This window comes from Mytilus edulis, chromosome 1, assembly GCF_963676685.1.
Source record: "Mytilus edulis chromosome 1, xbMytEdul2.2, whole genome shotgun sequence".
Taxonomy (NCBI): Eukaryota; Metazoa; Mollusca; class Bivalvia; order Mytilida; family Mytilidae; genus Mytilus; species Mytilus edulis.
Window position 1 is genome coordinate 62,718,945 of NC_092344.1, and position 25,395 is coordinate 62,744,339.

At 32.8% G+C, this 25,395-nt stretch overlaps 1 protein-coding gene across 6 annotated transcripts; it reads right to left on the minus strand.

The window, feature by feature from the left end:
• Positions 1–2,597: 2,597 nt before the first annotated feature.
• LOC139486354 (surface protein P113-like) lies at positions 2,598–23,464 on the minus strand. Of its 6 annotated transcripts, none has more exons than XM_071271263.1 (4): positions 23,407–23,464; positions 15,688–16,242; positions 12,004–12,061; positions 2,598–3,546 (listed from the first exon to the last, which is right to left on the minus strand). In XM_071271263.1, the coding sequence occupies exons 2-4, from the start codon at positions 16,203–16,205 to the stop codon at positions 2,905–2,907; spliced, it is 1,218 nt and encodes a 405-aa protein (XP_071127364.1). In that variant the 5' UTR covers positions 16,206–16,242; positions 23,407–23,464; the 3' UTR covers positions 2,598–2,904. The 6 variants fall into 6 exon arrangements, with proteins under 6 accessions (XP_071127364.1, XP_071127332.1, XP_071127348.1 ...); XM_071271231.1 differs by lacking the exon at positions 23,407–23,464 and adding an exon at positions 21,694–21,911; XM_071271247.1 differs by lacking the exon at positions 23,407–23,464 and adding an exon at positions 21,109–21,176.
• Between the last annotated feature and the right edge of the window lie 1,931 nt (positions 23,465–25,395).

Sequence of the window (25,395 nt, forward strand, 5' to 3'; positions counted from 1 at the left end):
TGCAAAAATACAAGTTATAACATGTACAAAAGTACCTCATACATGTTATAACCTGTACAAAATATTGCTTAAAAATGGTTTTAACTTGTACAAAATCGAAAAATAAGGATATTTTTCTATTATCGCAACAGATGATATTGACCTCAATAACATTTTCATAACTTTTGTATTATTCCTTCATGTAAGTGTGTTTTTTCCTTTTTTGATACAGTTAATGTCCAGGGGTCGGTATTACGAAGCATTCCTAAGACCTGTCATAAGATATATCTTAGGACATATCTTTATTTGATGAATTATGATTGTGAGTGTCCACGTTGAAGGCAACAGTAAAATACTTTCTTTCTAGTTGACACTAAAAGACATAAGAGGATAGCCAGGATAGATGTGTCTACAAATAAAATTGGGAATTGAAATGGGGTATGTGTCTAGAAGACAACAACCTGCCCATGGAGCAGACAACATCCAAAGGCCACAAATACATGCTTTCAAAGTAGAGGATATATATTTAAAACATCAAAATGACATTCGCCTCATGCAATGATCTTATAGTTTATAAACAAAAATTGAGTTATAAATTTACATAAGTCATGCTGAAGGCCAAAAATGTTGAAGAGTAGATCCAAAGATATTGATAATGAAGCGTGGTCCAATGAATACTATTTCAGCTCTCTCTTGCTTTTACTGAGTAAGCATATAAGACATTGTTTTACCCTTATGAAATTTAAAATGTTGTTGCAGCATTGCCGCAGCGTTGCGGCTTTAAAGCTGCAACATAATCAGGTTGCCAGAGGATTGTTGCCGGAGTAGTGCCGGATGATGCTGCTAGCGGCATTGTTCTGGCATCATTGCGACACTAATTCCTTTCAAAATTAATGAGCACCACAAAATAGCCAGAAAATTTGATGATGTCATTTCCTGCGTTTTCAGCTATTCCCTGTACTAGTGTGTTAGAAATCTACCATGTTGCTTGTGATTATAATTGATATTGAAGAATTTGGTGTCCTAGCTGTTTTGTTTTTGAAGATTTGAAGACTTGTAAGTAAACTCATATCAAGTAATTGCATGTATAGAAAAGATCAATCTTGCATTGTGTATTTCAATAACATGGCCTCATCTGAGTTCACTATACATGTATCGGTGAAGTTTGTGTTGTTTTTTGTTTTTTGTTTTTGCAGCAGTTTAATTGCATATATATATATATACTTGTAGTTTGGTAAATAACACAATATTATTTGCTAAACTTAGGGCACATTAAAAATTTTCATTTTTTTTTATGCAGATACATTTATTTTTATATGTGCCTGTGCATACAAATTTATAATGCATGAATGCATGTCATATATATGCATTGACATCTTGTTTTTGCCGGCACAATACATTTTATACAAAACACGGCCTATTCGCATGTTTTGTCACTAAAATGATGCAAGAATATAGCCGTATTAGCGCCGCAACAGCGCCACAATTATAATACCAGAAATCTAATTTGCATACGAATTACGCTATAGCCGCATCAGTGCCGCAACATGATGCCAGAGTATTGCCGCAATGGTGCTAGAATATAGCCGCAATTATGGTGCCAGAAAACTAATTTGCATACGAAATATGCTATCGCTGCATCGAAGCCGCAACAGTTTGCAGCAACAAAGCCGCAGCATAGCCATACTGCTGCCGCAACTATGTGCCAGAGGGCTTATATTTCCATAAGGGTATAGTCTTTGCATGCTATAAAAACGAGAGGGAGGAGTATTTCCCAAAATTATTAGGATTCATTCTTAAATTTTTTGGAGCCATGGTGTAGTGGTTAGTGCATCGGACTACTAACACAAAGGTTCCTGGTTCGATTCCCGTCTGGGGTGACAATTTCAGGAACTGAATTTTCGGCTCTCCCTTGACACCATTTGTGAGTATGGTCTCGAGAAAACGATGATAGTCCGTGGGAAGGGGACGTTAAATGGCTGACCCGTGTTAAGAAAGAGCCATATCTCTTGCACGTTAAAGACACCCTTGTAGATTTCGAAAAAGAGCAGGCTAGTGCCGCTACAAGGCAGCACTCGCACCCGCAAAGTAGAAAAGGATTAATATAAGTTGTAAAACTTGTTTCCCAATCCACTATAAATAAATATGTTTAAACTAAATTTTTTGGAAGAATTTAGTTACTAGTATCTAATGTAATTGTCATTGAGGAATGCAAGCTTTTAGTAAATAGTTTCACACTTGTTTAAGCCATGATGGACTGCATAAAACATACAATTACATGAAAACACATTTTGCCAACATAAGTCATGAAACATATATTTCGGAAACTTTGTGATCATTGTCCTCTACAGAAAAAGACATGTCCTGGCCTACAAATGTATTTATTGTTGTTCTTTATGCATTGGTGAATTTAAATGTAATTTTTACTTCATGAAGATTTATTTTAAATTTTGTACAAGTTAAAACCATTTTTAAGCAATATTTTGTACAGGTTATAACATGTATGAGGTACTTTTGTACATGTTATAACTTGTATTTTTGCATTATACAAGTTATAACATGTACAATATTTTTGTACATGTTATAACCTGTACGAAATCGCAACTTGTACACGACATATATATACTTAAAACTAATACATAAGTTGAATGAGTAAACACATTGCAAACCGGATTTGTTTGAACATATCACTTTCGGAACTATTGTATAAAATAATTGTTTTACATCTATATACTTATAAAGATATACTTATGACTAATCTATAGTAAGTCTGATGCATAGTAAATAAATTGCTCAACCGGATTCTTTTGTCTGATACAGAACACCTATATTATGCCAATGATAAACAACCATGCAGTGATGTGTGACACGAATTAACACTGCTGAAATAATCTCTCATAAATCACATGTATTTTTATGTCTGACTTAAAATTTTGTGTTTTCTTCACTTAAACTTGTATCCGAGTCATTATCATTTTGTTCACTTTTCGAAGATTGTTCCTCTGTTTCTCCAATACTAATAGATTCTTCTATCGTCGCGTCTTTTTCAATGTAAACATCATTTTGTTCACTTTTCAAAGATTGTTCTTCGGTTTCTGCTATACTATTAGTTTCCTCTATCGGTGATTCTTTTTCAATGTCATCGTCATTGATGTCGTGGTCATTTTTAACACTTTTTGAATTTATTGACGAACTATCTGAAACTTGGTTATTTTCTGAACTTGCCCCTGATCCATTATCCTTAACTTTATCAATATCATTATAATGTTTCACTACACTTTCTTTAACTTCAACACTTTCAGCTCTATTACGATCATGATGTTCATCATCACTCATATATAACTCGTCTTTTTCGCATATACTTTCTAAGTTTTGATTACTGATATTATTATCTGCTGTAGTAGATGGTACCACACTATTTATACCACCATTTTCCTCTTTATGGTTATCAGACAGATCTATCGTCACGAAACCATCTTGTTTGTCGGGTAATTCAGCAAACACGTTCTTATTACATTCTTCTGAATCTGAATATCTTGGAGATTTTATCACATCTCCTGTTACCACCTAAAAAATAAAACACATACAAAATTATTTTCACCCGATACCTATTATAACGGTCAGCATAGTAGTATTGAACTGCTCTATGACGTCAAATGGTTGCATTAGAAATATTCATATAATTATGTAGTTTTTTGGGGGGGGGGGGGGGGGGGGGGGTAACAGGTGTTTTTGAAATAATTTCTTTGACTCTCTATTTCTTGAAAAAATAAGGGTTTGTTTCTGATAACTGACCTAAATTTTGTTTTGTTTTGTTAAAATCTTAGTATTCTCAAATTATATTTCGGATTAAAGAAAGAGTATCAACACTTGCATGTGTATATCGACGTTCGTAAGTTTTATGTAATGTGGATCGTTTGCAACAAGTCAGATCTCTGGAGCCTTTTTTATTTATTAATAAGTCAATATCACTGTAGGTGTATCTTTGACGCTCTTTCAAACCATATGATTATGAATAAATATCTAGAAATGTGGTATGATTGCCCGGCAAGGATACATGTATCAATATCGACCACATGCCATAACTATAGCTCACCATACGTCATGCACCGAAAATCCTAACCGTATAGTAAACTACAGAAGGTACAGACATGATAAAATGTTAAACAATAAAAAAAAAATTAAAAAAAAAACCACAACGGTTTTTTTTTCTGTTCCGAACTTTTGTCAAACCAAAAAGACGTAAAATTCAAAATTCGGGCTGCATTATTTTAATAAATACCTTGTCAAAGCTATGTTTTTACTACGTTTGAAAAATAGTGTATGTACAGTTCAATGTTCTTAACTTCCCGACAGACATGATACAGTAGCCTTATATGTTCTGTTGCATGCCGGTATAATAAATGTGTCTACTTTCACAACAGATGTAATTTGTATATATATGTCTAGTATTTATACCCTGTAGCAACTGTAGGTATATACTGGTATATACTCGTCTAATAGGTGTATCAATTCGTCATCTAATACGATTTTATAATTAAATATAACAACGCAAAATAAATAGAAAATTGCGACCCCTTCACTTGTTGAAGGCCGTATGGTAACCTTTATATTATTGTGACCAGGTGGAATAAGGCTCAGATAAATCGAATTGCAGAAAGTTCAGATATTTTAATAAATATAATATAGAAGGCAACGACAGATCTGAAATATACAGATAATGACAAATAAATACAACTTTACATATAAATGCATATGAATATATCATTTTGTAGCAAATAATGAATATTATGTTTAATTACACAATTGCAAATAAATAATAATGAAAAACACAGTTAAATGACAACTCTGAATGTAAACAATTTGTTAATCAATGCTAATGAAAACTGTTCACTAAAGTAAGTTGACCATATTACTATATAAAATACTATATAACATTGAAAGTTAATTACAGGTATTAAAATAAGAAAATATAAAGTTTGAAATACAATTAGCAAAGTAAATGAAACTAAATAAAATATTTAAGTCAAAAACATTTAACCATAAACTAATTTGAAAAACCCTTAAATGTAAATACCTTATAATGCTGGCTACGGCTCTTGATGTTGTTTCTGGTGTTACTTATTCTGCATTGACAATATAGTTAAAAAGTACAATATATATAGTCAATAGGTGAACTGGTAAACTAGATAGAACCAGATTAAACAACTATTAAGTAAGGTAGTTTGTCCAATAGCCAGTGGTGAGTAAATATCAAAGAGCCCAAATAGAGTATTTTGGATTCAATGAACCATATAATACAAAATGTGTTCAATATAGTAAGATCATTATTGTATAGGGTAAAATAGATATAAACTAAGTACAAAGTTGGGAATAATATCAAATAGATAATATGTATATAAATGAACTTGTCCACATACTCCCCAGCTAAGTATTAATCGTCTCGATAATGCAAATATTTATATCCACATACTCCCTTAACTATCATAATAAGTAACCCAAAAAATAAGTCACAAAAATAGGACACAAAAATTAGAGACAAAAATAAGACACACAAAAAAAAGCATAACTATGTACAACAAATGTCCTGAATAAATTTACTTAGAAAAAATAGAATTTGGAAGTCTATTTGGATTTGTATGTTTCCCTGCAGTTGCCCTAGTTGTTCGTCTTGGTATAAACATATCATCTGAACTGTCTGATTCACTGCTGTTATCATCCACAGATTGTTGTATATTGCATTTAATGACATCACGACGATTCAAAGTTCTTGAAACACCAGCGCCATCATTAGGTTCTACAGAGACGGTGTTTTCTGACAAACGCACTACACGATAAACAGTAGAGCTCCAAGTGTCTTGTATCTTATTTCTTCCATGTACACCACGGTTTCTAATATACACCTTGTCACTGACACAAATTTCAGGATTGAAACGTTGTTCATCATGTTTATTCTTGCGGTATTCAGCACGATCTTTTGTCTGCTCCCCAGCTTTTTCGTAAGCATATCGTAAACGATTCTGATGCGCAATAATCCATTCATCTAACGATTGATCAGTTTCATCAGTCTGATTTGTTCCAAGTAAAAAGTCAATTGGCAATTTAGGACTACGACCATACAATAAATAATAAGGACTATAACCTGTTGTTGAGTTCTGTGACACATTGTATGAAAAGACAAGTTCCGGTAAATACTTTGGCCAATGTTTCTTCTTATCTGGCGAAAGTGATTTCAGAAGATTGTGTAGTGTTCTATTAAAGCGTTCACATTGTGCGTTTCCTTCAGGATGATAAGGTGTAGTTCGAGATCTACTAATTTGGTACAGTTTACAAAGCTGATAGATAACATCAGATTCAAAGTTCCGACCTTGATCGGAGTGTAGACGCTCTGGTACTCCATATACACAAAACCATTCAGTCAACAATACATTAGCAACAGTGTCTGCTTTCTGATCTTTCGTAGGTACTGCACGAGTAAACTTTGTAAAAATATCCGTCATAACTAATACATTTTCTTTTCCGTGTGCTGGTTCAAGAACAGTAAAATCAATTGCAAGTATTTGTAACGGCCTGCTAGCTATCAAATGGCCCATTGCTGGTCTTATGGCAGGTTGTGGCATCTTTGAAACAATGCAACGTTCACATGATTTACAGTAATCCTTGATATGCCTAAACATTCCCGGCCAATAACACCTGATTCTAATACTACAGAAAGTGCGCTCAATTCCTTGATGCCCTAATTTATCATGACAGTTCTTCAAAACTTTGTCCCGTAACACGGCTGGTAAAATTAATTGTTTCAATTGTCCCTGATTTGGATCAATGATTACCCTATAAACTAAACCATCTACAACTTCAATACGGTCCCACTGACGTAATAATGTTACTAACGGTCTATCAAATTTCCGTTGCTCCGATCTCAATGGTTTACGTTTAGTGTTCCATATTTCAATAAATTTACCGACCACTGTATCCCGTTCTTGTAAATCTTTAACTTCCTGTCTTTCTAAAGTAGGTAATGTAACGAATGCTTCCTCTGTATAAACTGATTTCCTTGACACAGACTGTATATATGATGCTAAGTCATTTGGTACAACAGTTCCTGCAGCAAATGTTTGAAGTAGATTTTTAACATCCTCAGATTTTGAAAGTTCAATTTTATCGTGCATACGTGATAACGCGTCGGCATTGTTATTATGTTTGGCTTGTCTATATTTTACCTCAAAATTAAAAACGGCTAATTTTGACAACCATCTCTGCTCATGTGCACTAAGTTTCGATGTTTGTAAATAACACAATGGATTATTGTCTGTAAACACTGTAAATTTTGATCCAAGTAAATAATCTCTAAATTTTTCTGTAATTGCCCAAGTTAAAGCTAGGAGTTCTAATTTTCTGGAACTATAATTATCCATATTGCGCTCATTTGGCCTTAAAGCACGACTGGCATACGCAACAACACGCAATTTTCCATCGATATATTGTGATAAAACAGCACCTAATCCTTGCATACTTGCATCAGTTTCTAAAATAAACGGTTCATCAAACTTTGCATAACTCAAAATTGGAGCAGTAACTAAGTGTTCTTTCAGAGTATCGAAAGCAGTCTGACAATCAGTAGTCCATTCCTTACCAAATAATTTTCGTGGATGAGGTGTAAATTTTTGAGCCAATTTGTGTAAAGGTCCTGCAATTTTACTAAATCCCTGTGTAAATCGACGGTAATATCCTGCTAAACCCAAGAAAGACTTTAACTTCTTAACGGTTGTAGGGATTTCAAAATCTTGAACTGCACTGATTTTATCTGGATCTGTATGAATTCCTTCATCTGAAACGACGTGACCCAAATAGCGAACTTCTCGTTTAAAAAAATGACATTTCGAAGGCTTCAGTTTCAAACCATGTTCTCTTAATCTTTTGAATACAACTTCTAAACGTTTCAAGTGTTCTTCAATATTGGCAGAGTAAACAATAATATCATCTAGAAAGACTAACAAAATGTTAAAAATCTCATCTCGAAAACATTGTTGCATCAAACGTTGAAATGTTGCAGGTGCATTGCATAATCCGAACGGCATTCGTAGATATTCGTAAAGTCCAAACGGTGTTGTAAAAGCAGTTTTCTCTATATCATCTTCATGCATCGCCACGACATTGTAACCACTAGTTAAATCCATTGTTGAAAACAATTTAGCTCCACTCAAAGCATCGAAGGATTCCTCAACACGAGGTAATGGATAAGCATCTTTGTAAGACTTCTGGTTCATTTTTCTAAAGTCCACGCACATGCGCAGAGAATTGTCTTTCTTTCTCACTAGAACAATAGGTGAAGCGTATGGACTTGTGCTTTCACGAATAATCTTGTTTTCAACTAGCTTCTGTATATGTTGCTTGACCTCTTCATACTGATTAGGCGGAATTCGTCTATACGGTTGAACAATCGGTTCATCATCTACTGTGCGAATTTTATGTTTTACTGTCTTTGTATATCCAACATCAGTATCACTTTTCGAAAAAATGTCACTATAGTTATAAAATAATGTTTTTATTTGATCTCTCTGATTGCTTGTTGTTGACAAATGGCTAATATCTACAGGCATTTCAAAATCTTCTATCTTTGACAAATTCAAATCAGTTTCTGCACAATAAGCAATATCATGAATATAAATTTCCTCTGTATGACCAGTTCGTATAAATTCAACATGTCCTTTATCATGGTTCTCTACATCACCTGTCAATAAAATACCAACTCTAGTTCTTGGAGCAAGCCATATATCATCATCTCCAATATTAGCAACTCTAAAAGTTAATCGTCCATTTCGAACAGTAACAAACGTATGTACAACAATAAAAGTAGAAGGCAAGTGTCCACTAGTGTGTAAAGGTTCAACAACAGCATCATACAATCTCGGTAAATTCGGCCCAGTTCCATTTAAAATAATCACAGAATTTGCAGGAATACGAACTGGTGAATTAGAACAAAGTTTAACAAATCCAATAGTATATAATGACAAATAAATACAACTTTACATATAAATGCATATGAATATATCATTTTGTAGCAAATAATGAATATTATGTTTAATTACACAATTGCAAATAAATAATAATGAAAAACACAGTTAAATGACAACTCTGAATGTAAACAATTTGTTAATCAATGCTAATGAAAACTGTTCACTAAAGTAAGTTGACCATATTACTATATAAAATACTATATAACATTGAAAGTTAATTACAGGTATTAAAATAAGAAAATATAAAGTTTGAAATACAATTAGCAAAGTAAATGAAACTAAATAAAATATTTAAGTCAAAAACATTTAACCATAAACTAATTTGAAAAACCCTTAAATGTAAATACCTTATAATGCTGGCTACGGCTCTTGATGTTGTTTCTGGTGTTACTTATTCTGCATTGACAATATAGTTAAAAAGTACAATATATATAGTCAATAGGTGAACTGGTAAACTAGATAGAACCAGATTAAACAACTATTAAGTAAGGTAGTTTGTCCAATAGCCAGTGGTGAGTAAATATCAAAGAGCCCAAATAGAGTATTTTGGATTCAATGAACCATATAATACAAAATGTGTTCAATATAGTAAGATCATTATTGTATAGGGTAAAATAGATATAAACTAAGTACAAAGTTGGGAATAATATCAAATAGATAATATGTATATAAATGAACTTGTCCACATTATAGTTTTCTACATCTGCGTCATTTAGTCTGGTAGATACTTGTTTCATTACACATTGCAATCACACCTCATCTTCTTATTTTCATATTGACTTGAGAAAAGGATTTAACATTTTTATAAAATTGAGAATGGAAATGGGGAATGTGTCAAAGAGACAACAACCCGACCAAATAAAAAACAACAGCAGAGGGTCACCAACAGGTCTTCAATGTAGCGAGAAATTCCCGCACACGGAGGCGTCCTTCAGCTGGCCCCTAAACAAATATATACTAGTCCAGTGATAATGAACGCCATACTAATTTCCAAATTGTACACAAGAAACTAAAATTAAAATAATACAAGACTAACAAAGGCCAGAGGCTCCTGACTTGGGACAGGCGCAAAAATGCGGCGGGGTTAAACATGTTTTAATAAGTTAAACCGAGAACGGCGCACTGTTTAGACGAATGAAGACCGGAAGCAACATTCAACAGTCCAGAAAACAGTGTACACAGAAAACTCAAGAGAGGACTTCAACTTATATTTAAAACCCTCATTGCAATAATACTCTGTTAACATCAAATAACTTTCAACTCATACTAAACGAATCAAAAGAAAGGAAATGTCGTTATAACTGGGTGATACATGAATATGCTAGGGTAATTTTGCTTCAGAAGAACGAGTAGTCTGATTGTCTCAGTTAAGTTCTCATTCAAGTGAAGCCTCACTGCCAATGTCTCTGTGACAGTCAGGGAACTGTGCTTGTGGAAAATTTTATTCTAGGACCAAAAGATAGATGCAATCATCATACTAACCAAACTTATAATAATTTAGTGAAGGGACATCACCAATAGAGCGGACAGGACATTTTATTGTAATGTCAACGTCTTATCATCCTTCTTGAGATTGAAAACTGTTTCATACAAATAAAGGAACAACTTGATAAGAACAGGCGCTCATTACAATTGGTCCAAAATGGAAATGTATATTGCTGACTGATAAACATGTTCATAGAACAAAACTAAACATGTTGTCAATCAGACATTGAATCGTCTTGGTATTGTTATCTCTAGAAACAAACTAATTGTTGGTGGTATAAGCCAGAATAAGAAAACGTGTTTAAGTTTGATGTGATTTTGATATTGACTCGGAGTAAACTTAAATTTTAGTTTTGAAATATTATAGCCAAAATATAAAAAAAAAACATAAAACAATACAAAAATACTTATGAAGCAAGTAGGTTCAATAAATGTCTTTGAATTAGAAGCTAAACTATCATTAACCCAAATTAATTTTGGAATTTGGACTAATTGTTATGCGGCACACGAAAAGAAAAAGCGAATTAATTATTCCACATCTCAGTTTCAGCCATAACTGACTATTATTTATGGATGATTATTTTGTCAGATTCTGATCATAAACCATTACAAACTAATTATGTATTTAATACAACCTTCATATGAAATAGCTTTCACCTTATTTTATGACATACTATTGTCGTTAATTACAAAGGAAGAATTTAATAAAAAATTGTTTTAGGTATGATTTATAGAAATATGATTTTTCACTGAGTTCTATTTTGAATAAAGACGAACCTTGAAAAGGCTACATACAGTTATATTATTTTTTAACACGTGCAATTCATGCAAGAAGGTAGAATTTTATGGTAACTCTTGTTATTCAATAAAAAGATTAAGACGTCTGTTTTATCTAGAAATAATTACATTAGATAAAATTGAGAAAGGAAATGGGGAATGTGTCTAAGCGACAACAACCCGACCATAGAGCAGACAACAGCCGAAGGCCACCAATGGGTCTTCAATGTAGCGAGAATTCCCGCACCCGTAGGTGTATGTTTCATTATAATACGTTATTCTGATTGGGTAATTGCACATCACGTGTTATTCCTTAAGCAATTGCATTACTCAATAAAACTTATCATTCACGATAACACGAGGTCCCACAATAAAGTGCACAGGTGAATTGAATAAAAAAATAAAAAAATCGTGTTTTCATTATTCTAGCTAAAAAATGTAATCATAAGTATTGAATGCTTCTTTTTGTAACTTCATAGGAATGTAAAAGCGTTGACCGTGCATAATTTTTAGTGCTTCATACGAAATGTACTTCGGTCAACGCTTTTACACCCCATTAAAGTTACAAAAAGAAGCATTAAAAAATGTATTGCACCCAAATACATAAATAAATACATCCCATGTAGTACATGTAATCCGGAATTTTGGATATAATTTAAAAGGGGGACGAAAGATACCAAAGGGACAGTCAAACTCATAAATCTAAAATAAACTGACAACGCCATGGCTAAAAATGAAAACTTACCGGATTATCATTAAAACTGACTTTCCCTCTTTCTTTCCTCCTCTTTTTAAAACTTCTCCTACAAGTAAAGATACGCTTACTATTATTTACAAAGTACAAATTTATCAATCGTTTGATGAATAAAAAGGGGGATAAGAAAAACTTGATTATATGTAATCAACTTGCAACATGCTAATGTGCCTAGTCCCAAATCAAAAACAACGCCAACAGTGATTTTAATTTGTTATACTTTGGATTCAATAATATTCGTTTGATATTTTCTATATGCTTTCTTTGCACATTTAGGAATAACCACGAAATCAAATATCATAATGCTTGACATTGTATTGACACTTGCTTATTGTTGAAGACATATGTGGACCTCTAGATTTCTAATGGTTTCTTTTTGTTTTTTCGGTTGCTGTCTTATTGATTTTAAATTGACTCATATCTAATATTCTATCTTATAAATGTTGTTTTGACTCTTTTTGTTGTATTTATTTCAAGAGTCTCCCATATCTGAATTAGTTAGGCTAGCACATTGTACAATCCTCCTCTCCGCGAGCAGTGCGCCATGATCCTATGATAATCTCTGTGTAAAATATCCCTAAGGCCTCGTTATCAAGAGGGGAACAGTATAGATATGTTTGTGTACCCTTTTCTATAACTAAGGTCAGTGTTCTGTATATGTCTCTCTCTTTCAAAAGATGAAGAATTATAGGTTATAGGATACGAAAAGAGAGAAGAACAACATTGGTGAGTCATTGAGTGAAAAATCATTCTTTATCATCTAGTCAAAACCTTTTATTTAATTATTTGTTGTTAAAATATACTCTTGCTTCAAATCTTAAAATAGCATTAGAATATTTGGTTTATATCCCTTTTTCAGCTTTTGCTCAAAGTGGTTTATGTATCGGATTTCTCAAAAAAATTGTCATGGGCATATAAAAGATAAAAGAACAAAGAGATACTAAAACACAGATAATAGGATGAAAACTGACCCCTATTTCAACCATCAGATGTCCCCATAAAGGAATAAATACGTAGAGACAAAATAAAATAGGAATGAAAACGTTAAGACTAAATAAGGTCCTGGCAATCTTTTTATCTTTATTTTTAAACGCTGTCTGATTAAGACAATGACTTTCTCAATAAGACGAGGTCGTCTAAAGATCGTACTAACCATTTGGGTATCACAAAAGCACTCATTAAAAAAACTGAAGTATTATAAAAACCCATCCCTAATTCGCCGTTAGTTCACAAAAATTTAAGTGTGACAAATATTTTTGAACGAGCATAGCCCTCCTAAAAAGCCAACTCAAAGTAGTCCCTCATGCAGCCCTAAAGACTTTTTTGGTAAAGGATCTGCAGATTTTAGGGATTTACCAGGTCTAGTACACATAGTTTTTCAGTTTTATTAACATTTGGATAAAAATATGATTATCTTTAGTAATAATATTAATACATTTACACGTATAATGAAAATAACTGTACCAATTTTATTGCACCAGTACATATGCGCATTTCAACAATAAATATCTCTTCAGTGATACTCGAAGACAAATTTTGTTGAAAGTCCAAATAATATTACAAACATGGTAGAAATAGTTTATGACTAACTCTTAAGTTTACTTTATTGCACTGTCTACTAGAATTTTTCGGTTTACCTTGTTTGAGCAGAGAAGCCAATTCAAAGTTATGTAATGTCTGCTGCTTTGGTACTGGCAATATTTAATGTAAAAAATATATAAAATTAAAAATAATTAGATATTAGAAGATGGGGTATGCGTGCCAAAGAGACAACTCTCCATCCAAATCAGAATTTGGAAAGGTAAACCCTTATAGGTCATAAACACGAATCCTTGTATCACAACAAGCTATAAAGGGTCCTTAAATTACTCATAAAACCAGTTAAACAGGGAAACCAACGGTCTAATCTATACAAAAAACGAGAAACGAGAAACACTTATGACCCACATCAATAAACGACAACCACTGAACATCAGTTTCCTGACTTAGGACAGGCAAACAAATGCAGCGGGTTTAAACGTTTTTATATGTACCAACCTTCACCCTTACCTAAACAAAAGTGTAACATCAAGGCATAGAAAGACTCGCTATAAAATATAATTTGAAATGGCTGAACTCAATTAAAAGACAAATTAACAAAAACAATTGAACAAACACTGAACGAATAAGTTTGATCTAGGACACAATGCAAATACAAGATCAATAAAATAAGGACAAGATGTTAAACGATATCAGAAAGACAACCATAACCTTGGACACTTAAAATGCCACCAAATTAAATAATTTACATATAAAAGACGGAGGCATAATAAGAGCCATTATTTGATGCTTGACATCGCAAAAATAGTAAACGTATTCATAGCTGTCAAATTTATGTTAATTTCATTGATAAAAGAACAGATTTACATAAACTGAAGAGATGAGTACAGAAAAGTGCCTATTGGTATCAATATGATAATGATAATGATATTAACAGGCCTAAATCTAAACGTTTTACCTGAACTGACCATTTCACACAAAGATTTTGGTCAAAATATATATGAGCTCATTGTTACAGCTTTACCAAAAAAATAAATATTTAACACTCATGTACATCTTAATTAGTAAAAAACAGTTTATCGGAAAATACTTTTTGAGTGAAGCGGTTGCTCATCCTCAAATATCAAATATCAATGACAGCCAATATCTCAAATTGAGGCTATTTTGACAGTTTTTAATCTGCCTTGTTGCATTAGCATCATTTCTTGTAAATATGTATACATCGAATTTATTAATTAACCCATAAAAGGAGGAGCCATGATTAGAGCAATATTATTTGATTCTTGTAATTGCAAGAATAGTAAACTTATTCAAGGCTGTCAAAATTATGCTAATATCATTGATAAAAGAACAGGTTTACATAAGTCGAAGAGTTAAGTACATACAAGTAACTTTTGGTGTCAATTATTATGACGTCAGAAACAGGTCGAAATTTACACATATTACCTGAATTAGCCATTGCACTCAAAATTATGGTCTAAATATAAATGTGCAAATTAAATACCCGCTTAAAATAACTGAGATTGGAGATGAAACTATGGCCACCACTTGTGTGGCTAGTATTTAAAAAAATGCTTATCCGACTCTAGGACAACCTTCACAAAACTTTCAGGAACACTATTACTGTTAAAAGAGTTTCATTTTGTGCAGGGAGGGTGAGATGCATTGGCGGATCCAGGGGGGGGGGGGGGTCCGGGGGTTGGAACCCCCTTTTTTTGGCCGATCAATGCATTTGAATGGGGACATATAGTTGGACCCCCCTTTTTTGTCCTGGGTTGGTACCCCCCCCCCCCTTTTTAAAATGGCTGGATCCGCCCCTGAGATGTATATAGGAACTCATAAGATGACATACCATTGCTCCTCATTTTAGTTCATTTAAGTATATTTATCATTCAAGAGGGTCTGGGTGGGAGTCTTTCATTTCTGTATTCATTTTTCTTAATGTAAATTTTAGCTATTCTTTCGATGTTTGGCCAATATTCTCTATTCTTTATATTGAGCACCCCCATTATTCCTCAGTTTATTTTTTCAAACTATTTTTGCCCATTCTGTATTAGTTTGCCCTTTATTCGACACCAGTTGTCCACTATTCACTATTCTGTAAACCCCATTGGGACCCTCATACAAAATACTTACGGTTTCCAGTATTTTTGATAACAAACACATATTCCGAGCATAATACCCACAAGCACTAAAGGCACAAGAATACCTATCACAATCGTCACGTCATCAGAACGTTCCGTGTAAGTAAACGGGGTAGATGTCTGTAATTTTGATGTTATATCCAGAATTTCCGTGTCATTTGCTCTTTCTTTAAATTGCACTATACCCAAAGAAAGATTTCCAGTTGTATTAGTTAATTCGGTTACTGATAATCCTTCAGAAGACACAATGGACGAGTTTGATACAGTTGCATTCGGTATGCTTTCAGTGAAATTGGTAACATTTGAATTGTACGGTGTTGTTGTTTCAGTAATATCGGTTAAATTCGAAAGGTATGACGATGTTGTTTCAGTTAGATTCGTCAAAATTGTTGTTATCAATGTTGATGATGAGAGAGTGGTATTGGTGGCATCTGCAAATTCGGTTATATTCTTTTCAGAAGACGTTACTGGTATTGTTGATGTTGAAGTTGTTGTCGTCGTTGTAGCCATTTTAAGATGATTTTATAAAAGTTGGTACCATTTTCACCTGCAAGATTTCAAAATGAAAATTACAGTTTTACAGTAAAATTGAGGTAAGGATCATGGAGTGTATGTAGTACATGATAAATTTATGAACAATACATGTTCGTTCATGGAATAAGAATGAGTATGGAGTGTATGAACTATTTGAGGGATTATGGGACATGAAATGTATATGAAATTACAAGGAACATGGACAGTTTGTACATGAAATAACAAATGACATTAGGATCTGTACCTTATAACAAGGAACATCGATAGTATGTATGTGAGATACAAAAAAACAAATGAGTTTATGCACATGACATACCAAAAAAACCAAATGAGTTTATGCACATGCGATACAACCCCCCTTTTATTGATTGATGGTTTTCAATGATGAGCTAACGAACTGCAATCACTAGGGGAACAGTTGTTTAGCATCAATGATTATGTGCATGTTCAATTTTCCAAATCCTTAATTCATATTTGTTTCATCTTTTTATGATTGATAGAGACTTATCATCGGAATCTTAGTTGTCATGACAACATGCTTTTCATTATGGTGGAGGAAGCCTTTTTCAAAGAAAGTGAGCTGGTCCCTTGTTATGGATGAGCCGGAGTTGTTTTGCTCCCTATTTAGTTTTCTATACGTTTTCTCAGTGATAGTTGCTTGCCTTTTCGTCTTGTATACATAACCTTTTGCTATAATATTATGTTGACGGTCTGTTTTCTATCTTTTGTATTTGTCCCCTCCCTTGTTTGTTCTGAACGTTATATGTATATATAAGAAGGTCCCAATCATCGATCAATATTTACATAGAATATTAGACAGGGGTGGATCCAGCCATTTTTAAAAGGGTGTCCTAACCCAGGATAAAAAATAGGTGATTTTCCAACCATATCCTTACAACGCCCAAAAAGGGGGTTCCAATACGGATCTGCCACTGTTAGAAACCGTACTAAAGACATCAAGACAACAAGCTAGTGTAATACTGTATGTCAGACGCGCGTTTCGTCTACAGAAGACTAATAAGACGAATAAGAAAAGTTGAAAGGCCAAATAACGAAGATGAAGACCATCGAGGGCCAAATATGCCCACTGCTTCGATTTCATCAAGTGTTATAGGCAACCTTTAAAACCACTGTTAAATAATCCATCTATTTGGCGAATTGGTTGGATCCTTCAAGGAGTATATAATTTACAGTCCCCTATATGCTTGTCCTAAGAAGATTCATTTAATTTTTCATCGATGAGTCAGAAAGATAATTTAAACGAATTAAAAGATGATTTTTTGCGACGTAAAAAGCAAAAGATATGATGACATAAATTCCTTATACAATGTTGGTCGATTTCCCCTTAACTTGTTTCACTAACGGGGTCAACTGAAGGAAGTTGTAAAAACTACTAGAAGGTTAAAATTAAACTGTAAACTTAACAAAATGATTCATCTTACATATGTTATACCTTTACAACAAAATTATATTTCGAGCTTCATTTACTGTTGTTTTAAATTTAGCATTGAAAAAAAAATAGAACAAAAAGAGGACTTCAGGTAAACTATTTCTAAAAGGGTGGGCCCATAAATAAAAAAAATCCACGCTATCACTCATAAACAACGTTGAAAAACTTATTACAAAATAAAATGAATTAGTTAACTTATGAATATTGCTTTTGTAACTTGATCACATATTCTAAAATAACCCACACTGCTACATGTATTAGAATCTCAATGTATACAATTTTTTAAAAGCAAAGATCGAATAACGCTTTTGAAAATCAGTCTAAAAGGAATAAATTAAGGAAAATTAGCCCTACCGTTTCCAATTACTAGTATTATGAGAATATAATAAGAAACTGTAATAATTTATTATCCCATTCACTTTTTCGAATTAACACTGTATACATACATGTATACTAAGTCTTGTTGAATACACATTTTCTCTAGAAAATTGACACGCACGAGAAAACATGCTATTAATATTGCAAATATATACTGTCGTAGTAACATTGTTATTACATGTATTTGTAGATATATAGGTACAATAAAGTTATTACATAAATTTGACGTCAACATACTGACATACATTATATACCTGTCAAAAGACTATCTAGACAAAACAATAAAATATACATGGTATGTTTATGAATTCCGGTCACTCATATTTTTGTATAGGGACGATTTCTAAGCTTATAAACCGCGAAAACACCGGCTCGTTTTCTGCTTATTGTCTATTCAGCTATATCAGCTACTGTTTTTTTTTCTGAACTTGTCAATCATGTATTTTACAATAAAATACATACAGGGTAATTTAAAAGAATCAGAAGTTACATTTGTGTACTCTGAGATTACTATGACTATACTATACTAAGAAAAATATGCAAATCTTTGACTATAAGAATATTGTCTCCTAGATTATGAGCGAACACATAAATAAATGTTAAACTTTCTTCAGTGTTCAGCGACCGTCAATATCATGGAAAAGCTTCGAGAATGGAGAAACGGACTAAACAAATAACTATCGAAAAAGCAATAAATGATAAGTTCATTATCGAAAGGTATATAGTTGATACGAAGTTGCCCATGTCATAAGAGCAAAGATCTTCTAAGTCTCCCTTTTTCTCTATTTCTCCAGCTCTTAACAATAACGAAAATAATAAAATAATACTTCCATCAGTGCAAGCCATATTTCTATCGCTCCTGGCTTATTTGTTCTCTTATAGAATTGGTGTACTCCGCCATGAAGCGGTCTTCAGTTCTCTGACTGTATGGTATGAGATTAATACATCGTATGCATCTGCAAACAGTGTCATGCAGTTGTGTATGCTTTCTCGATTTTGGGGTATTATATTTTCATTTCCTTTCGGTTTAAAGCAAAGTTTCGATCGAGTATTGCAGAGATTGAAGTAACGGGTACATATTGTTGGAATTATTTCCAATAAAATTGAGAATGGAAATGGGGAATGTGTCAAAGAAACAACAACCCGACCAAAGAACAGATAACAGCTGAAAGCCACCAATGGGTCTTCAATGCAGCGAGAAATTCCCGCACCCGGAGGCGTGCTTCAGCTGGCCCCGAAACAAAAATGTATACTATAGTTCAGTGATAATGGACGTCATACTAAACTCCGAAATATATATTTAAAAAAAATAAAATTAAAAATCAATCAAGACAAACAAAGGCCAGAGGTTCCTGACTCGGGACAGGCGCAAAATGCGGTGCATGTTTACTGTCAGTAAGTTTAAGAACTATGCATTCAATTTGCCATGTTAGAAATAACATCAAACTTGATTGAGATTTCAAGTCTTATACATTTTACATATAGAACAGTACAATAAAATCATCATAGATACCGTCCGGTCAGGATTAAAATTTTGTATTTGCGCCAGACGCGCGTCTCGTCTTCAAAAGACTTCTCAGTGACCCCCAGAATAAAAAATAAAGATAAAAAAGGCCAAATAACGTACGAAGTTGAAAAGCATTGATGACCAACACACACATACAATGTATCTAAATATTCATATAGACAAAAAGTATAGCAAGCACAGAGGATATATCTCGTGGGTTTTCTGTCTTTTTATTATGTTATTGACTAAAATACGTACGTACTATCGTTATTATTTAAGAGAATGTAGACAAATCATAAAATCTCAATATTATAAGAGGAAGACTAGTTTACTGTAACAGTACACGTTATTCCTAAGATGATTTCCCTCTTTATAGGAAGTCTTCTTTGAGAAACTTTGTTCCTCGAAACCACTTAGAAATCTACATTTTACTTGAAAAATTAAGAAATAAAAAATCGAAATAAAAGATGTAAATGATAAAAAGCTCATAAACGATTCACTTGATATGGTTTTGTGTTTTTGTTCAAACATGATTATTGCATTTTAAATTTTAAGCGTTGCTGATTCTGAAAAATGAACTATGGCCTTTTCTTATTCTTTACGACTTATTCGTTAATCATGTATAAATACATGTATTTCTACATGTGTTTAGCTTTAGTCAACAAACTAATATGCTTATTGTCAACATGCATGTTTATTATGATCAATAAGCATCTAATATAAAATGTATGTTTTATGTCAAGTAATAACGTTTTGTTGTGTAGGAACAAGCATGGCTAACCACAAAACCAAAAGAAGATAAACGCATGTTAGTTTTATCCTATACAAAGCAATGATCTCATTACAAAGTGATTTGCATGTTTTTAATACGCCCCATATCACAAATATACTGCCGGATAACTACTATAATGATTTGTTTCCTACATTTTATTTCTTCCTGACTCACACATATACTACGTGACTGTGATTATTAGTTTTTTTCTCATTATTTATGATGGGGGAAATAGATATTAACTCGTGCAAAAATAATAAAATTTTGTCAGATTAACTAAGCATAGAAATGTGCAGAAATTACAAATAAAAGTTCCATTTCTTCGAATTTAAAAACCACTAAAAGTTCCAATACAGTGGAACTTTACCAAGTGTTTAAGAAGTCCGATGCACTCGTCTAGGTCTGCTTAGAGTACCAAATAACTTTTTTCATCGATTGAAATAGTTATAAGAAAATGACAGTGCATGCAGATAAAGTTTAACATTTTAAATAACTTTAGATGTGCATGCCGTATGTAAAAATATCATAAAGCACGCTTCTATATTTTGCCATCATCAGCAAATTCTGAACCCTTGAAAGCTGGGGATGTTTTCATATATAGATACGTTATAAGATATCGATCGAAATGGACCCGAAAAATACAGTATACGAACCTATAGCACTATTTATGTTAAATCCTTGTTACATTATACTAGATTACAAGTCCTAAACCTCGATAAAACAATATATTGTGAAGTATCTCCCAACATATCTCAATAAAAGGTATACTTACGACATGACTATACACTTGTTTTGTCAACTATTTATTACTAATGACCTAAGGTGACAGTTAATTACAATAACAAATTATAACGCTGCAGGATACACTCCTACGTGTAATTATACACTCTATTTCATTTGATTTGCAATAATTTAAAAAAAAATGTACTAAATATTTTTTGCAGAGTTGCATACTAGAACATGTAGAAAGTTATCAACAATTCATAAAAAAAGATGGAAAGAACATAGTAAATTTCATCCGTTTGAAGCGCTATTCTGGATTTACCTGCATCAGGAACGCGCAAATCCGAATATGAATCGCCAAATATGTATAAGAATGGAAAGAGTTGCAGAGCTATATGACAAAAAAAAAGACGTACAATAATAGCCGAATATTTGAAAGCCAAGGATGTATGAGAACCGAAACAGTTGCAGAGCTATTTGACCAAAAAGAACCCAAATCCACAAATTGTACACGATTTCATGATTTTATTAATTTGTATTCTACAAATTTCGCGTTACCTCAACTAGCTGACGCAGAACTAATTAATTTAAAAATTATTTCCAATGCAATTCTATCATAACGAAGTAAACTTACCAATTCAAAGAAAACCGTTATATGATCGTATTCCTAACTAGAAAATATAAATGTTTTCATTAAGACTACAATGAGACATTAGAGTAGCATTTGTAAAATGAAACCGGAAATTTTAGCCAATCTAGATGTAGCACACTTACTACCGTTTTCCTGTAAAATTTTTACTATCAAAGAAAAAATTTACCGGTTTTCAAGCATTAACTAATATAAGTACCTTCGTAAAGTTTTTACTAATGATGTAAACTGTTAAGACCCAGGTTACATGCCTTTTTGATCGTATATATATGTAGAAATTAAAAACATGTGAGTAGGGAGCGCACAATGACAGTTTCCGTTTATACTTTTATCAATGAAAAATTAATGATCATCAGTAAATTAAGATTTTCGATGAATCATCAACATCATAAAATATGCCAAACTCTCAGATGCCTCGATCTATAAAAGTTGAGAATAAAATAAATAACACAGATTCGCCATGAAACACCAGATGACTAACAAGACACAGATGTGACAAACGAGTCATTGACTACTTTCTTAACTCGGACAAACACATTAACACGATGCGGGAACACAAATAAATTTTTTTTACATTCTAATATGACGTCCTTATTACGCTTTGTAAACAAAGCCGTGTTCTAATGAGCACAAAATATGTTTGACACATGCGCACGAACTTACTGTGTATATTAACGTTATTTCCATCGTTATCCTTTAAACTATATACATTTAAGAAGCTAGCATAAACTTTTATTACTTATATATTTTAAAAAAACAACATATATTTACCCTGCTCGCAGTTTTTAAACTTATCAAATATGAAATGTAATGCACAGACTCCTCGGGGAGGAAACGGGAAAAGACAAACATTTTTACGGTATTTTCGTACGCTTCGACCTATAAAAATACTATATTTGTCCTATTCGAATCGAAATAATTCCTTCGTGTCATGCTCTATGCTCATTTTAACATGGGTAGGCATTATATTTGACCACATTTTACACCTCGCTAAAGCTCAAATATAATGCCTACCCATGTTAAAATGAGCATAGAGCTTGACATGAAGGAATTATTTCTTAAGTAAACAACGCCAAAGAGTCCAGCACTACTCTAAAAAAGGTGTTCACTCGATTTTTTTTATGATATTTGTGAGCAGTACCTTAGCCTTTTAAATTGTTTTGAATAGCAAAAATACACAACCTTTCATGTATACAGTGCCCCTTTCCCTCCCGAGACATTACTTAACCAAAATTGCCATTTAGAGGGCTTTAGAAATCAAACACCAGTCTTCAAAGATGATGAAACGATGCGTGCAAATGTAACCAAAAGCTGCGCGCAAACTTAATGACTTTTGCACGCAAATGTATTGGTAATGCGCGCAAACGTAATGCACCGTTCTAATCATTCTGAGATATTTTACCAACTCTTTGCGTGCACTCGTTTCTACACGATCAAAGATCAACAAAGACAAATAAAACTAACAAAGTATGAAAACAAATTAATTTCATTCATCCTTGTTTATTGAAACAATTTTAAAAGTAAATTGAACCAAATTTTTAGTACGATTTTACTTTGATTTTTTTTTATATATATTATAGTGTTCTTAACTTACTGGAAGGGTCGAGGATTAATACATCTGGTTGATCATTTAACAAGGGACAAAAACAGAAACAGCCAGTTCTCCTTTATCTATACATTCAGGTATTCGAAACTTACCGTTAAGGTGTAGGGAGTAATATATAAACACATCTTTTCTCAGTTTCTATTTTTTGTCAATAATGATGAGATTGTTTTTGACTTTTATATCAAGTACTTATCTATTTATACTAAGTGAACTCAAGTCATTTGACTTAACAAATAAATGATGCATAGGATGATAATGAATTAACAGTTCTAATTTTCCTTATAAAATGAGTACATGCACTCTTAGTTGACGGATGCCAAAACGATGAATGCAACACGAATAGATTTTTTTCCATTTCAGAACGTAACAAAACACCTTTTTTTTTTTAATTTTGCAGGTCAGTTAACTTATTCGTTTAAGTGTGTTTTGTTAATATAACAGGTTTTTATATAACATTTGCCTGCAAATATTTGGTTTTAAGCATTCCTGTTGAATGTAAATTCAGAAAAGCGCTTCGGACGCTTGCAATTTATACGATATAATAATTAAAAAAAACCACAATAGAACAATACGAAAATTCTCAATTTAAAAACACTCTGACACATTCACATGTAAACAAGAGGTACAAACCTGAACATGTACAAAATACAGTCTCATTTTTACACGAATATCATTCTGTATCAAACCTGAGATAAAAGTGACAAAAATTTTCAGCTACTTGGATGTCATGTGTAAAATGATGTAAGTGTTCGGTAAACACAAAGTTGTTGAGTGATGAATCTGAAAACGCCTCACATGGTAAAGCTGACTTATATAAACACTGAAACCAAATTTCAGAAATCCTTATGTATAAAAATGTCGTTCCTGAGGAAAATGCGACATAAAATATTCATGGGACGGATGCACAGACGGACAGATAGACAGAGGTAAAACAATGTACCCCACTTCTTTTTTTATATAGCAGACACACAAGAAACACAAAGCAACAAACATGTCAGGAAAGGTAATAAAAGAAACTAAGCAAAATAACAATGTTACATAAATCAACAAAGGACTACTAGCAGTAACTGGCATGCCAGCTTCAGACCTCAATTAAACAGATTGAAAGATGACGTCTTCATCATATGAAAACCAAGCACGATCCTTACCGTTAGGGCTTTAGTATCATATCATCATAAAATATATGCAAAGAACAAAACCCGTATCATGCCAACATGGTTTTAGAATAAATGTGTTATATCTGATGCAAAGACCCTATGAGTAAATCAATATTAATACCAACATATGTCATCTCTAATGACCTGTTGACAGTATCGTAACTATATCCCTTAATACGTCTGCTATAAGGTTTAATAGCTTTGAAGTGAATTCCGACATTTTTGTGCTTCGTATAGAATATTAACATAAAATATTGGATGTGATATACCTAAATTTATAAGATGTTGATCTATATTTACGAATGATGTTCTTGTACCGATGATCAAATTTAGTAAAAGTTTTGACTAGTATGTGCTATCGAAAACCCTGATGTAATAAATTTTCAGTAAAACAGATATTTTTAATATTTTTTTTTTCTCCAGAATTTACTTATTAAATAAACTCATCATAGATACCAGGATTGTCATTTTGTAGTTGCGTCAACCAACACGTGATGGCGTCCGTAAAATTTACGAAGGGATGATTTCAACTTCACCATTTGGAACTCTTGGTTTAATAGCTTCCTTGTGAGCAGCAACCCTCTATCAAGAAAATCATGATAGGAAATGCAAGCACAGGAATATCGTATCAATTGGGAGATATATACCTCATATGCAGGTGCTGCTGGAATGCTATAAAATGACACTGGACGTTGCATTCTTTAAACCGAAAACATCTTATTATGTCCTTTAGGAATTACACCACTAATTCATGGCTTTCTATGTTAAATTCCTCAATTTCAAGCAGACACAGCTCTTTCATTTTAAGTTCAAATAAAGTGACATTCATTGCATGTCAAAGCTACACTTTATGGTGTCTTGTACTGAAAAAATCAACATTCCTTTAATGGCATATAAGAAAGAACTGGTTTCCCGGAACTTCGG

Coding starts and splice junctions, on each gene's coding strand:
- LOC139486354 (XM_071271263.1), bottom strand. CDS start 16,205: ATGGCTACAACGACGACAACAACTTCAACATCAACAATACCAGTAACG. Junction 12,062..15,687: donor TATCAAAAATACTGGAAACC/GTAAGTATTTTG, acceptor CTTTACTTGTAG/GAGAAGTTTTAAAAAGAGGA. Junction 3,547..12,003: donor TCAGTTTTAATGATAATCCG/GTAAGTTTTCAT, acceptor TTTATTTTTTAG/GTGGTAACAGGAGATGTGAT.